Below are 16,874 nucleotides of genomic sequence, written 5' to 3'. Positions count from 1 at the left end.
TCAGAGATTGAAATTTATGTGAATAATTTTTGGATTTTTTTACTAAGAAATATTACAGGCAAAAGAAGGACCACATTAAAGCTAGTCATATGGATTTATCAGAAGACATACTTTAATTTAGTCTTATATGTACTTTTAGAAACCTATTACCTAATGTCATTAGAGAAGCTACCAACAGCCATCCAGCCTGCGTTCGTTGTATTGAAATGCGACTATTTTGAGAAGCAGAACACAATAAATCCTCTGCTACTGTCATGATTACCTATTCAAAATTTGAAAAACAAAAAGCATCACTACCTTTGTAATTGTACACAGAAATCGAACACAATGTAATGAAAAAATGCAAATGATTATTTCTAACAAAAAATTTTGATTTTACCCTCAGTGAAGTTATGTGCAAATTTCCCTACTTTTTTCAATGGGAGCATGTTCATGTCCTTAGCCAACACATTAATAACAAAGCCTTATGAGAAACATAAGCCCCAAAAGAGAGGCTACAGGACTGAACTATTCAGGGGACAGGTTGGCGTGGTATGTAAGCAGATCAAGAGAAATTTTGTGCCCTGGTACAGCAGGTTCACTAGGTCCCCGGTACAATGCCCTCCCTCCCACCCCCACTGTGTGCAAGGACAAAAACCAAGTACCACCCTCATCCCTCTTCTGTAGGAGTAGTACTACTCCCTATTCCCAGGGAGTCTTTTCCCCACGTCTTGGGTTGAGATCACTACTGAGTAAGGGACTGCAAATGAGGGGAACTGTCCTTTTAACCCTCCTCCCCTGGCCCCTGCCTCACAATTATACTCAATCACCAAGGGAAAGAAATAAAAATCAACAGTGCCTAGCACAATGAGGTCCTGGTCCATGACTAGGGATCTTAGGTGCTATGGTAATACAAATAACAAATAAATATAAAGCTATGGGACCAGTCTTCTCCTTTGTTGAGCTCAATTTGAGAGCTATAATTCCCTCTACCCCTCTATCAAGAGATATTTCTAGCATTACTATTTAACCCGCTATATGCTGGGTATTCTCCAAACCCTAAAGAAAGGCAGTCCCTTCTCTGAGGAACTCACACTCTAAAAACAGGCAAGTAGACAGAGGTCATGGAAAGGGGAGTAACAACAGGCAATTTATATACAACGTATATACATATAAATTAGCTTAACTGGCTACAGGCAGCATAACAAAAATGGGGCATTTAAAAGGGAATTAAATATGGTCATGACAAGGACCTTGCAGATGAGCTCAGAGAGGTTGTACCATGCAGAGGGGGGTTGCATCAAGAAGGCGCACAGAGGACGTGTGAGATTCTGACAAACAGGTGGACAAGGCCTACCCCCATAACAGTTTCTTGTCATAGGAAGGGAGTCATTCCGACCCCAGCAGCAAGAGATGAACAAAGACAGGACTTTGGCAGTGGTGTGTTACTCCAGACAGACAACAGCAGTTTTGTTCTCATGGCTCTCAGTCTTCACAGGAAGAGTTCAGTGGAGACAGATGCTATTATTAAATAATTTTTTCAACACAATTGCTAAAAATACCTAACTCTAGTTCCATGTTCCTGAGTAGGGTGCCATTTTGCTGCTACACTCCAGCAGGATGTCCAATCTCATGAGATAGAAAGGACTGCTCGGTGGTTGGGGCACTAGCCTAGAACTTGAGAAATTTGAGTTCAGGTCCCTGCTCTGCCACATACTTTCTGTGGGACCCTGGGCATGTGATTTAGATTCTCTGTGCCTCAGCCCCCAAACATACAAAAGGAAACACACCACTTCCTTATCTCACAGGGGTGGTGTTTAATTAAATACATGAAAGTCTGTGAGGTACAACCTATGGTAAAGGGTGTGTGTGTATCATGTAATACCTTGGACAAATACATCGGTAGTTTGACACATAGGAAGTAAAGTTCAGTAAACGGGAAGGATGGGAAAGGCAGGAGATTTTTTGAGATTTGCTGTAAGGTAAATTTTGTTATTTAAGTACATCACTGTTAATTTATTAATAGTTTAATATACATAATATTGTATCTTTTTAAGCAAGCAAATAGAACATATCTTTCCACAGGCCTTTTCAAATCATATGTGTCACTCATGCTTTCCATATGTTGAATTGCATTTACTGTATTTCACATTATGTCAGACTGCCAAGACAAGACTTTCAAGTACAGTTACAATTAATCAGCATCAAGGTAATCATCATAAAAGCTTTAATATACTATAGTTTTCCTTTAATTTGCACATTTTAAAAAAATCCATGAAAAACTCAATGAAACGAAAACATTAATTCCAATAATACTAATCTAAAGTTATACATCAAGTAAGGTAATCTGAAAGAGTGTACATTTAAAACAAAAGAACAACCTTCTAAAAATGACACTATTAAAAATAACCTCTCATCCCTCACAAACCTCTACTGAAGTTATCAGATGAATGGCTGACAGCGGTCGTACAACTGGCTTCAATTAATTGTGTCTTGATTTCTGACAGTATTTCCCTTCATGCCCCAATAGCTGAGACTTATTTTTGAGGTATTTTTACATGAAATATAAGCAATAGTTTGGAATGTTAAATATATGCTAATATGCTACCTGTTTTGCTTCATCTGATCCTGCAGTTTTAACCTCTCTCTCTCTCTCTCACAAGAGGAAAATACATTAATACACTATAGCTGCTATCCAGAGTACTAAATATTTGATACTCCCTTTTCCCAACTGCTCTATTTAGACTGGTCTCTCTGAAATTTGGCAGCTTTCTTGAGATACAGTAGCTGTCTTCCGTTCTAACTCTTCTATAACTGGTACAGAATTTTTTTTGTTCTGTTCTTCCCCACCTCACCTAGGCCAGGACATCTTACTTTATTTCTTAAAAGAAATCTTTGTTACAGTGGTGTTTTCCAGATAAATTGCAGTCTCTCTTTTATTCTACTTGGGTATACAGTATTTTAAATGGCACTCTTAACTATTAAGTTATTAAGCTATTCAGGCAATACTTAGTTTGTTCTCTCTCTTCTCCCCAACCCCAAGTGCTTTGAGTAATCAGCAAATGAAGTTTTTAACATTTAAGAATGTTCTCCTCCCCAATCCCAAAAACAATCCCTCCATCACCTGGACTTAGGCTCCTAAGTGCTGAAGTCACCTTTGAAAATGGGACCTAGATTCCTAAGTCACTTAGGAACTTTTGAAAATTTAACCCATTAATATTGTATGCACTACAATACAGCTGTATAGCTAGAGGTCAGTAATACTTAAGAGATAGCTAGGATTAATTTAAGGTGAAGAGGACCATTGCCAATGCAGATAGAACACATTACTGGACACTGGTAATACCAGGAGGGATGAGCTGGAGTGCCGATGAAAAGCACAGTCAGGAAAGTAACAAATATTTTCCTCATGGATTGTATTTTCTAAATGGACAACCAACCTAATTCTCAATTACTGAGGGACAATCTCCACTCATTGATACATTTTGCTTTCCACAACCAAATCTCTGTACAACTGTTCATGAGTGATGTACCCGAGTATTTAGATTCTAATATCTAAACTGTATTGTTAAATCTATTCACCTACATTTGGGTTATTTATGATTATGTACTCTATGTATCATATTACTTTTAAAAACACACTTTGTATTTGTGGATAATCTAAGCACTATACCCAGAAGTACAGACACTCTTTTCTCAACCTATGTATTATATAACTTGTTTAACATTAGCTTTAATAAAGATTTTAAATCTTATCAAAATGTACCCTTGACCTTACTGAGGTATAATATTAAGTAAAGCAACATCTCTTAATCTTTATAGGCATGCTCCCTCTCCGAGCTTTGAAACAGAGGGCTGAAGAAGGGGGAAAATGAGAAAAATGACTCTCTCAGACGTGAAAAAGAGAAAGTTGACATTGGTGCTGTGCCATATTTTTCCATCTGTAGTTCACTAAGAGGACAAAGCCTTTCTGACTGATGCAAAACAGTCTCCATCACAAGATCTTTATTGCCTCCAGGTTAGATCACTCCAATATGTTCTTCTCATGAAGGCCATTCAGAAACTTAATACAAAACATTATATGATACCTCCTTAGTGGAGTAGGTTGGTGTGAACATGTTACAGGTATGTTGATATGAGAAATTAATTATAGTTTTGTGAAATCCTATCAAATGGCCTGAACGGATGTAACTGGTGTTGGAATTAGTTAAGGGTCTTAACCATCTTATATAATTTCTACCTTGGACTAGTGGAAGTTTTGGCAGAATGGATATATGGATAAATAAAATTTTACTTTGTACAGTGGTTAGTCACCTAAAGGCATAGGAAGGTGTTAACTCAATTTAGTCTGTGGCAAGTGAATGTCCATCCAGGCAAATTATAACACAGTGAGCAAGGCAACAGATCTGTGGATGTACTTCCAATTAGTTTTATAAAAGAAGATCATTTTCTTTGGCAAAACCCTAATGAGCTTCAGTTGTATTGTGGACTAACACAGCCTTTTCTTACTCAACAATACAGTTGTTGGGAAAGGGGCAAGTAATGGTAGCCTGCCAATTTAAGATACTTGCAAGTCAGGCCAGTGTTACAGAAGCTTTAATCTTCAGAGAAAGTTTCACTGGCTTCAAACAGAACCTACTGATTTACAATTATGAAAACATAACTGGTCTCGAGAAGTTTACTCTCAAATTACAGTCTCCCTCCTCTTTCCAATTTCTCTTTGCCAAAGCTCTTTAGAATCAACCTTCATTCCCAGAAGCAATAGTTATGTGTGGTGGGCAGACCTCAATCTTAATGCAAAAATATTCATAAAATTATTATAACTTACATTAATATTAGGTTGTTAAAAACTTGTCTGCATCTTTATTGAATGAATATTTATAAATACAAGTATGTTATAGCCAGGATGCTTGAAAATATAACAGTATCTGTTAGTTTAGTTACTTATATTCAGGCTGGTTAAAGAAATTCGAGGAGGTGTTTGTTTCTGTCTCCCACGGCCAAGCAAACATCCAGAAGATAACCCCTCCTTAGCCATAAAACCATGCTTCTTAGCTCTAAGAGTGTTATTCAAACTCAGGAGAGCTGCATTTTAAACTTTACCTTGCTTTAACTTTTATACTATTTTCCTTTGTACTATGTTTAAAAGATATATTGGTTATTTAAATTTGTGCTTTGTACAAAATATTTAATAGTAGTCTAATTGCTGTAACAAATTGTAACTGTAAGTAGCTTAGGTCAAGAATTAGACCTTAAGAGTGTCTTATCTAGACCAGGACACCAACTAAAATTAAAAAAAATAAACTGGTGTAAAGTCATTTGTTTTTTTTTTAATCTTAACAGAAAAACTTCTAAGTAAACCCATTCAAAGAATTCTAGAAGTATTCTTGCTTAAATGAATTTTATAAGCTCTATAAACTTCATTCAGAAAAGCCTTGAGGAAAAGCATTGTAGTTGGAAATATTTGATTTTTTTTGTTTATTTCCTAAATGTTCAAGTGGCAAACACCTGAAATGCATACTTGCAAATTTGTTTGGTAAATGAAAAGCTCTTAATATCATTGCTATTTAAATGGTAAAATGTGTTATGTACTAACCTAAAATGTAATGACCTTGCTAAACTGACTGCTAATGAAAGAAGCCATTTGAGTACAGAATATTTATATTAATGGGAAATTAATTAATTTATTACTGGCAGTGCTCAAGCAGCTCTCTCACCCAACTCAGGAAGATGAAGAATCATCTCTAGAAAAACTGTTAGAAAAAATCAACAACTTCTTTCACAGCTATTTAAGCTAAAGACTTTATAAAAAGTAATTTAATTTTAAAAAAGACTGGTTTGAGAACAAAAAACTTTATATAAAAGGAATGTTTGTAAATTTTGAAAACAGAATTTCATTTGCTGGTGAACTCTAATACAACAATATCTCAGAAAATGAGTTGAATAAAAAGAGAAAAGTTAAACACTAACTTTTAAGTTATGATGTTTTTCCAAACAAAGGAAGTTAGAAATCGTGCATATTCATTGAACAGACTGCATACCTCAGGAGCTGAAGGTGTCACCTAAGCAAACCCCAGAGGCATGGAGCCAATGAGTGACTGCAACCAAATTTCAGGCTTGTTTAGACTCAAAGAGGTGTGTTTTCTTATAATTTAATGGAAATAGGAAGGAGAAGAGTATAAAAAAGAAGAGTATCCCTCACATACACACACTGCTAACCTGCTTAAACAGCAACTTACCCTGTCCATCTCTACTCTGTAATTAGCAAAAGTTAACAGACTGAATATTTACTAAGGTTACCAATGCCATGGATCTTCTTTGGAAAATCTGCAATTCAGAAATGTTACACTACCTGGTCAGTGATTTAAATGACTAAATTTATGGAGTAAAGAAAATAGCATTATTATGTGTGTTCTTAGGGATCCTTTTCTTCCTAATAAAAGAAACTACTCTATCAATATTTTGAGAAAAAAATAATCTGTGTTCCAATCATGAGATGAGATTTAAAAAAAAAAATCAGCGTGGTAATATCAGAACTAAATAAGAAATACATTTGAGACACTTCAGGAAGGAGCACAACAGAACTGCTTACAAGTAAATTAGTAGGATCATTACCTTCCCTTTTCCATGTGGAATTCCTAATGGGCAGTGTTTTACTGCTCCCAACAAAGCAGCAACAGCAAAACTATATCCAGTCACTGCATCAGGGGAGGACTTAAGGGCACTAAGCCGCTCAATGCAGCGATCCAAAAGTGGAGAAACATAGGATGGCAATGCTACAGCAATGCAGCGTAGACACCAAGCTGCTGCTAGTCGAACTGAAATACTGGGATGAAGAATAACTGAAATTACTGCATCCAGAACCCCTGAAAGAAAAAATAAATATACTTAAGCCGTGGACAAAGCAGTCTGGCTGATGAGCAAGCTAACTGTCTAAACAGTTATCAGAAGTGGTGTGCCGAGTCTTCATTTATTCACTCGGATTTAAGGTTTCACGTGCCAGTAATACATTTTAACGTTTTTAGAAGGTCTCTTTCTACAAGTCTATAATATATAACTAAACTATTGTTGTATGTAAAGTAAATAAGGTTTTTAAAATGTTTAAGAAGCGTATTTAAAATTAAATTAAAATGCAGAGGCCCCTGGAGTGGTGGCCAGAACCCGGGCAGCGAGTGCCACTGAAAATCAGCTCACGTGCCGCCTTTGAAATGTTATTCCTCCTTAGTGTGGTTTCTGTTTAACACATCCCCTTCACATCATACTGGTCTATAGCGACAATGATATAAAATCCTGATAGCTTCTTTATGGCCTATCTAGTCCAGTGTTACATTTACAAATACACAATTACTTCTTTGGACAAAAGCACTAAATATACTATGCTTCTGTATGTGTAATTTTTCTGGGAGCACTGAGATAACACTAAATTGTCAACCCAGACTGCAATATCAAACTCAACATTTCTTATCAATGTCATCCTATTTGTACCATTGTTCTAATACAGTAAGCAAACATGAAATGTCTACAAAGTACCTTGGTAAGTAATTACAGGCCTGATCCAGCAAGTAAATCCATGCAGGCAGACCAGTGTCTCTGCATGAATAACAATGCATGGATGAGGCCTATAATGGATGGATACAATATAGCTCTGCATAGATACCAATGTCCACCTGCACAGATCAACTGCATGATTGGAGGTAAAGTATATAACAACAGATCTGGAGTAATGATTTTTAAATCACTAAAGCAAAATAGGACAGACCATTCACTGCACTAAAATGAAAACATAAGAGAATAACTAAAAATTTCTATTTAAATTTGGTCAAATATAAATTTGAGCACATTGCACAGTGAGTGTGACACTAAACTAAAAAGACAACTCTTACTCTAATTAGTATATACTTTCAATCTGATATTCAGAGTACAGATAAAAAGTACATTGTGTAACAGTAAAGGCAGGAGTACTGTACAGGCAAAGGGGACAGGGGGCTGCAGACAGGGGAGTTTTACAGAGGCACGCCTACGATGGTTAGGAAGACCCGCAACACCTATGCCAGCACTGCTTCTGTCTCCTCCACCTGCGCCTGTAGCCAGAGAGCGCCTGATCATGGAGGCTTCTACCCAGATCCTGGTGTGGTTTTGCAGAGACTGTGATTTGCAATTCCCACTGACTGACATCCAGGCTGGGGGGACCATCCAATGTGAAAGGTGCCTGCTGGTGAAATCTCTCAGGCAGCAGGTGGGGGAGCTACAGGAGGAGGTGGCTAGGTTGAGGAGCATCCAAAACCACGAGCAATTCCTGGACAGCGTCCATGTGTAGACAGCTGAGGTAGCTGTCCCGGTACACAGGACTGCTGACATACCACTGGTGAAGGAGATGGCTCAGGGTGGACACTGGCAGCTGGTTACTTCTGGCAGCAGGCAGTGCACCACCCCTGCCCCAAACCCTCCTGCCGTGGTAATAGGTAACCATTATGCTCTTCTTGATACAGGAGAGAAGGAATCACCCCCTACAGTAGAGGAGGAGAAGCCTTGTACACCTAAGGCTGAGAGGTCTGCTGCCACCACTGCGAATAGGAAACCTAAGGTAGTGGTGGTCGGAGACTCTCTTCTGAGGGGGACGGAGGCACCCATCTATCACCCTGACATTTCATCTAGGGAGGTATGCTGCCTGCCAGGGGCCCGTATCTGAGACATTATGGAGGCATTGTCGAGGATTATCCAGCCCTCTGACTACTACCCCATGTGGGCACGAATGATACTGCGAGGCGTGACACTGAGCAGATCAAGAGTGACTACAGGGCTCTGGGAGTACGGGTGAAGGAGTTTGGAGCGCAGGTGGTATTCTCTGATTCTTGCTGTCAAAGGTAGGGGCTCAGGCAGAGACAGGTGCATCGTGGAGGTGAATCTCTGCCTGCGAAGATGCTGTCGCCAGGAGGGCTTTGGCTTCCTTGACCACGGGATACTATTCCAGGAAGGACGGCTAAGCAGAGATGGTGTTCACCTTTCGAGGAGGGGAAAGACCCTATTTGGGCACAGACTGGCTAACCTAGTGAGGAGGGCTTTAAACTAGGTTCGACGGGGACAGGTGAGCAAAGCCCACAGGTAAGTGGGGAACATGGAGACCTGGGAGATGGGCCAGAAATAGGAGGGAGCATGGGCCATAATGGCAGAGAGAAAGGAGGATCAGGGCAAAACTGGGAGGCAAGATCAAATCAGTATCTTAGATGCTTATATACAAATGTGAGAAGTATAGGTAATAAGCAGGAAGAACTGGAAGTGCTAATAGATAACTACAACTATGACATTGTTGGCATCACTGAAACTTAGTGGGATAATAAACATGATTGTAATGTTGGTGTGGAGGGGTACAGCTTGCTCAGGAAGGATAGACGGGGAAAGGGGAGGAGGTGTTGCCTTATATATTAAAAATGTACACACTTGGACTGAGGTGGAGATGGACATAGGAGACAGAAGTGTTGATCGTCTCTGGGGTGATGTCATGCTAGAAGTCTACTACAGGTCACCTAACCAGGTGGAAGAGATGGATGAGGCTTTTTTTAAACAATTTAACAAAATCATCCAAAGCCCAAGATTTGGTGGTGATGGAGGACTTCAACTATCCAGATATATGTTGGGAAAATAACACAGCGGGGCACAGACTATCCAATAAGTTCTTGGACTGCATTGCAGACAACTTTTTATTTCAGAAGGTTGAAAAAGCTACTGGGGAGAAGCTGTTCTAGACTTGATTTTAACAAATAGGGAGGAACTCGTTGAGAATTTGAAAGTAAACGGCAGCTTGGGTGAAAGTGATTATGAAATCATAGAGTTCACAATTCTAAGGAAGGATAGAAGGGAGTACAGCAAAATAGAGACAATGGATTTCAGGAAGGCAGATTTTAGAAAGCTCAGAGAGCTGATAGGTAAGGTCCCATAGGAATCAAAACTGAGGGGAAAAACAACTGAGGAGAGTTGGCAGTTTTTCAAAGGGACGCTACTAAGGGCCCAAAAGCAAGCTATTCCGCTGGGTAGGAAAGATAGAAAATGTGGCAAAAGACCAGCTTGGCTTAACCACGAGATCTTGCATGTTCTAAAAAATAAAAAGGAGTCATATAAAAAATGGAAACTAGGACAGATTACAAAGGATGAATATAGGCAAACAACACAGGAATGCAGGGGCAAGATTAGAAAGGCAAAGGCACAAAATGAGCTCAAACTAGCTACGGGAAATAAAGGGAAACAAGAAGACTTTTTATCAATACATTAGAAGCAAGAGGAAGACCAAGGGCAGGGTAAGCCCACTGTTCAGTGAGGAGGGAGAAACAGTAACAGGAAACTTGGAAATGGCAGAGATGCTTAATGACTTCTTTGTTTCGGTCTTCACCGAGAAGTCTGAAGGAATGCCTAACAGTGAATGCTAATGGGAAGGGGGTAGGTTTAGAAAATAAAATAAAAAAAGAACAAGTTAAAAATCACTTAGAAAAGTTAGATGCCTGCAAGTCACCAGGGCCTGATGAAATGCATCCTAGAATACTCAAGGAGCTAATAGAGGAAGTATCTGAGCCTCTAGCTATTATCTTTGGAAAATCATGGGAGACAGGAGAGATTCCATAAGACTGGAAAAGGCAAATAGAGTGCCAATCTGTAAAAAGGGAAATAAAAACAACCCAGGAAACTACAGACCAGTTAAACTTCTGTGCCAAGGAAGATAATGGAGCAAGTAATTAAGGAAATCATCTGCAAACACTTGGAAGGTGGTAAGGTGATAGGGAATAGCCAGCATGGATTTGTAAAGAACAAATCATGTCAAACAAATCTGATAGCTTTCTTTGATAGGATAACGAGTCTTATGGATAAGGGAGAAGCGGTGGATGTGGTATACCTAGACTTTAGTAAGGCATTTGATACGGTCTCGCATGATATTCTTATCAATAAACTAGGCAAATACAACTTAGATGGGGCTACTATAAGGTGGGTGTATAACTGGCTGGATAAACGTACTCAGAGAGTAGGTATTAATGGTTCCCAATCCTGCTGGAAAGGTATAACAAGTGGGGTTCCGCAGGGGTCTGTTTTGGGACCGTCTCTGTTCAATATCTTCATCAACGACTTAGATATTGGCATAGAAAGTACACTTATTAAGTTTGCAGATGATACCAAACTGGGAGGGATTGCAACTACTTAGGAGGATAGGGTCATAATTCAAAATGATCTGGACAAATTGGAGAAATGGTCTGAGGTAAATAGGATGAAGTTTAACAAAGACAAATGCAAAGTGCTCCACTTAGGAAGGAACAAATCAGTTTCACACATACAGAATGGGAAGAGACAGTTTAGCAAGGAGTACAGCAGGAAGGGATCTAGGGGTTATAGTGGACCACAAGCTAAATATGAGTCAACAGTGTGATGCTGTTGCAAAAAAAGCAAACGTGATTCTGGGATGCATTAACAGGTGTGTGGTGAGCAAGACACGAGAAGTCATTCTTCCGCTCTTCTCTGCACTGGTTAGGCCTCAACTGGAGTATTATGTCCAGTTCTGGGCACCGCATTTCAAGAAAGATGTGGAGAAATTGGAGAGGATCCAGAGAAGAGCAACAAGAATGATTAAAGGTCTTGAGAACATGACCTATGAAGGAAGGCTGAAAGAATTGGGTTTGTTTAGTTTAGAAAAGAGAAGACAGAGGGGACATGATAACAGTTTTCAGGTATCTAAAAGGGTGTCAATAAGGAGGAGGGAGAAAACTTGTTCACCTTAGCCTCTAAAGATAGAACAAGAAGCAATGGGTTTAAACTACAGCAAGGGAGGTTTAGGTTGGACATTAGGAAAAAGTTCCTGTCAGAGTGGTTAAACACTGGAATAAATTGCTTAGGGAGGTTGTGGAATCTCCATCTCTGGAGATATTTAAGAGTAGGTTAGATAAATGTCTATCAGGGATGGTCTAGACAGTATTTGGTCCTGCCATGAGGGCAGGGGACTGGACTCGATGACCTCTTGAGGTCCCTTCCAGTCCTAGAATCTATGAGGTGGTGCATAGATGTTTGGGTGATAGTCTTTGAAAGGCTTTATACAAGCAGCAAATTTTAGGATAAAAATAGATAAGAAAAAAAGTTTGTTATCTGATGCATGAAGAGAGGGAGTTTAAGCAAAGAGGAGGAAAATGGGAAAAGGTTAGAAAAGGGACTGGTCATGAGGGAGGGTCACAAACAGCACAGGAGGAAATGAGAGCAAAGCTGAGATGGAGTTATGCAGAGGCTTGAAGGTGTGGATGAGCTTGAACTTCACAGAGAAAAAGAAAGTCTCTTCAGCAAGGATCTGAAGAATGTAATTGCAATCAGAGCAGCCACACAGCTAGCTGATATTAGTAGCAGTGTTCTGAACAGACTGAATGGGTCAAGACAATAAGCTGGCACGGCAGAAAGGAGGTTGCAGTAGTCAATGGGAGAGAGAACCAAAGGCTTCAGAAGGAGAAATTGATAGATTTTAGAGATCAAGTGTATGAAGCACTAATAATTTTCAAGAACCTGAATGCAACAGAAGTTACACATTTAAAAAAGGAGTGCATTTCTGATATAGAATCACAGAATCATAAAATGTAGGTCTAGAAGGGAGGTCCTCAAGTCCAGCCCTCTGAGCTGATGCAGGACCAAATAAACCTAGACCATCATTGACAGGGAGTTGTCCAACCTGTTCTTAAAACCTCCAGCAATGGGGAGGCAATAACCTCCCTTGGAAGCATGTTCCAGAGCTTAACTACTCTTAGTTACGAAGTCCTAATATCTAACCTAAATCTCCCTTGCTGCAGATTAATACCATTACTTTTTGTCCTATCTTCAGCGGACATGGAGAACAATTCATCACTGTTCTCTCTATAACAGCCCTTAAAGTATTTGAAGACATATCAGATGCCCTCTCAGGTCTTCTCTTCTCAAGACTAAACATGTCCACTTTTTTCAACCTTTCCCATAGGTCAGGTTTTCCAAACCATCTATCATTTCTGTTGCTCTCTACTGGACTCTCTCCAATTTGTTCATATATTTCCTATGTGTTATATCTTCTCTGTGTTCATATATTTCCATATGTTAGTCCGAATATTCTGCAAAAGTAAGAACACACTGATGCGATTAAATTTGCAAAAAAAATCTCAAGGAAAATATTTTGCAGACAAATCCATTACCTGTACTGGAATCTTGTAGCAATGGTGCAGCAGTAGTGCCTAAACCATGTATGAGACTTCCAAGTTCATGTAATGCACACACAAGAACGTGTTGGCTTGCTGTTACATCTGTTGTACCAATCCGAGTTTCCAAGTTACCGTCACTCATTACAACATCTGGTAACACATTAAAAACTGTGAAATCATTGCACATTAAAATAAAATAATAGTAAAATACAAAGAGACAGAATAAAGGAATGCAATGATATGGTAGCCACATTAGAAATATTCTTCTATCATTAATTGTCTCACATAAGATTTAGGATTTCCAATGGGACTTAGATGAGACTTTCCATACCTGAATCAAGTTGCCACAGAAAAGGACATTATTTAGTTCAAGGGTAAGCAGTGGGTGGGAAGAGTAGAAAACAATCATAAAAAACACCACATTGTCAATTTAGCAGGTGACAATGAATGGTAGCAACCAAGAACCATTCTATTTTCAACTAAATCCACAGGATTGGAACGGGCCATATTCAGACATGGGATGGGTGCCAGGTTTGATTACCTTCACTATATGGCACTTTTAAAAAAGTAAGAGATGTGCAAGACAGTTAAGCCTATAAGGCAGCAAAGCTAGGAGCACATACGCAGCAAAATTTAGAGTTAGTCAACTAAATTTTATTTTAGGACACTACAGATTTAACCAGCAGTAAGATATAGGACTATACACGAGTTGAGAATTGGCATAGCAAAGGCATGCTCTAGTCCCCTCACCTCACCCCCAATGCTGTTGAAGTAGTTGGCATAGGAACCAGGCACAGATGTTACACCATTTAAAGTCTCCCTTACGCCCAGGGAATTTGCAGATGGCTAGTTGGGCCAGGTTCTGCCATTTTGCACTACCTGAGTAGTATGAAATAGCTAGAGCAGGAAAAGAGAATTTGGCCCCATTTGTATCAATTACAGTTTAAAATTTATTTGTTCTTTTCTGTTATCTGTGTTTTAGTGTTAAAAGTCATTCTGCTATGTGACAAGTTTAAGAAGTTTTTTGTTTTATTTTTAATCAATAAAACTACCTGGGGAAAAAAAAAAACCCCAACAAACAGAAACATTTCTCTACATTATTATGGTAATATACCAGAAGTAGAAGTTCTATTTCTGCAGAATCTTTAGGATTAGGGTAGGCAAACAATCATTTTAGCATTGGTTTAAAAAGCAAACCTTCCTCACAAACAGATAATCTTGTTAGTCCCATACCCACAACTTTCTTCAGCCTCCAGATGGCTTGACAAATCTCTTTGGCAGCTGCAATTTGAGCTTTTTCTCCAAGAAGACCTCCTACTGTAGCTCGAAGGATAAATGAAATACAACGGCGACAGCAGATAGCATCCATCTGAGTCTGAATAGCTTTAGGGTGAGACTGAGACACTAGATCTAAAATATGGGAAAGTAAGGCAGAGAAATTCCTTTCAAGCCACTGTCCTCCTAATGTGGAGACAAATACCACATATGCCTGAAAAAGATTTGAAGAAAGTAATATTTAGAATAAAGTCATCTGGAAAATTGCCATTTACATTTACAGATCCATGTAAATGCTTAATATCACCCTGCACTATATCAAAAACAGGGATACCACATTCTCTACAGAAACCACATTTAATCTCCTTTATAGGACAATTTTGTGTATGTTCTCAGTTTTAATTTAGTAGGAAGTTCTTTTGCCTTTCTGATGTAGGTTATTTTATCTGTCAATTTAGGCAATAGTGTTTAAAAATTACTTTCAATTAACACTGTACCAGCAGCACTGAGTCTGGTCTAACAGCAAGTTAATTCAAGATGCTTGTCTATTTTATTTCATTTCAGTGTGTGAGAAGTGCCAGTTTACCCTGAACAGGCATTTGTTATGTAAAACGTTGTGTTTGACCTCTCTGAGCAACAGCTTCCAGCTATTTAACATTCTGCACATGAAGCCCAAATTTAATATATGAATGCATTTTAAGAACCACAGTGTTACAAAACTATAACCCATATCCCTAAGAGAATTTTGTTTCTGCTGGCCTAGATTTAGGGAATATTTGCAACCACCAGGCAAAGCTCTTCATTTTAATGAATTTTAGTTTTTTGTCTTGCAACAGAGGACCCATACAAAGGCTACAGATGTCGCAAACAACCAAAAGAAAGAATGCAGAGCCACTTTTCAAATCTAATCACCACAAGATCATTTATCTTGCTGCATAATATAGTTCTTTACAATGCTTAACAAGTGTATGTTTTATATGCACATATTTGCCATCACCATGAAAAGTGAGCACATAAAAATGTGAGTATATATGAATGAAATTCAAAAACAAGAGTTTGCAATTAATAGCATTAATTATAAAATAGCAATAACTCATGCATATTTTGCCTCATGTCTCATTATAACAACTTCCTTTCTATGCTGTAATTTGTTAAGTACTATAGTTTGTCAGTATGCAGGTTTCCCATCATTTTACCCGAGGATGCAGAGAAGAAAAACTCTAACTAAAGAGTATATTAGTTTGTACTTCTATATTGCTTTTCTTCCTCCAATCTAAAAGCACTTCGCAGATACTAATTAAGCCTCACAACACACCATTGTATTATCTCCATTTTACAGATGGGAAAACTGAGGAATAGGGCAGCTAAATGAACTTGTCCAAGCTCTCATAGTAAAACAATGGCAGATGAAATCAATTTCATCAGAATGTTTGCAAAAACAAAACACCAACTACAGAAACATGGTTAACCAGAATAAATTAAGATAAAGGGAGCAATTAACTGTCTGTATTATTATAACAACTGGACTATTTGAGGAAAGATGGGGCAAATGGGATGAATTGAAAACAATTTCTATATTTACTGTAACAACCTACTTACACTTAAATCTGCTATATTTCCTTTCCTTTTGAATGTAAAAAAAATGTACACAGTCAACAATTTCATTTTCATAAATTGTTAGTATGTATATCAATACCATCGCTAGGATTAGAACACATCTCTCTATTCCTAATCCCACATACTAACCACTAAACCATAGCACCTAACCTTTTAATTCTAAATATCAGATAATTTATCATCATGATTTAAAATTGTTTCAATATCTACTGTACAGCAGTTATAGTAAACTGGAGTATGGGCATCTATTCTTAAAGTTTTTTTGGTAATGGGGATTGAACAGAATCATTCAGATGTGCATGTTCAAGAGAATTTCTTTGAATGTTCAGGATGAGTTATAACCCTCTAGATAACCACAAAACACAAATGTTTTCTTAAATCTATGTTGGATGCGAAGTCTCAATTGTTAAAGTTCTTTTTACATTTAAAAAGAGCTATTTAAAATCTTCAGGGTTACATTTTTAAACAAAGGACACAAAGATCCATATGCAAAACATGCTCACACACACGTCTACATTCTGTTTGCACATAAAAATACAAGCCTGGGCTTGCAAAAATTTGCACACAAACTTTTTGGTATAATTTTGGGCACAAATTTAGAGGCTTATTTAATGCTACTGAAATATGGCTCTTGAAATTTGGGTGTCAGGAGAAAAAAAAATACTACCTGTGTTTAATAAACATCTGCACCATGCATTTATAACATCAGTTCTCAACTTCAAGCTCTTTCAGGCAGGAACTGTCTTATTTTATGTTTGTACGGCACTGAGTATTACGGGGCCCTGATCCCAATTTGATCTTAGTGCTATTGTAGTACAAATA

General features: G+C 38.3%; 1 protein-coding gene across 7 annotated transcripts in view; it reads right to left on the bottom strand.

Moving 5' to 3' along the window:
- HEATR5A (HEAT repeat containing 5A) overlaps window positions 1–16,874 on the bottom strand; it is a 134,702-nt gene that overhangs the window by 89,580 nt on the left and 28,248 nt on the right. For all 7 annotated transcript variants that reach the window (XM_039535386.1, XM_039535388.1, XM_039535389.1 and 4 more), the window contains 4 exons: window positions 14,394–14,649; window positions 13,155–13,310; window positions 6,595–6,845; window positions 151–262 (listed from right to left, as the gene is read on the bottom strand). In XM_039535386.1, coding sequence (XP_039391320.1) covers window positions 151–262; window positions 6,595–6,845; window positions 13,155–13,310; window positions 14,394–14,649 — 775 coding nt within the window. The remainder of the gene's footprint in view (window positions 1–150; window positions 263–6,594; window positions 6,846–13,154; window positions 13,311–14,393; window positions 14,650–16,874) is intronic.

This window comes from Mauremys reevesii, linkage group 4, assembly GCF_016161935.1.
Source record: "Mauremys reevesii isolate NIE-2019 linkage group 4, ASM1616193v1, whole genome shotgun sequence".
Lineage (NCBI taxonomy): Eukaryota > Metazoa > Chordata > Testudines > Geoemydidae > Mauremys > Mauremys reevesii.
This window is presented reverse-complemented; position numbering and strand designations above follow the sequence as displayed.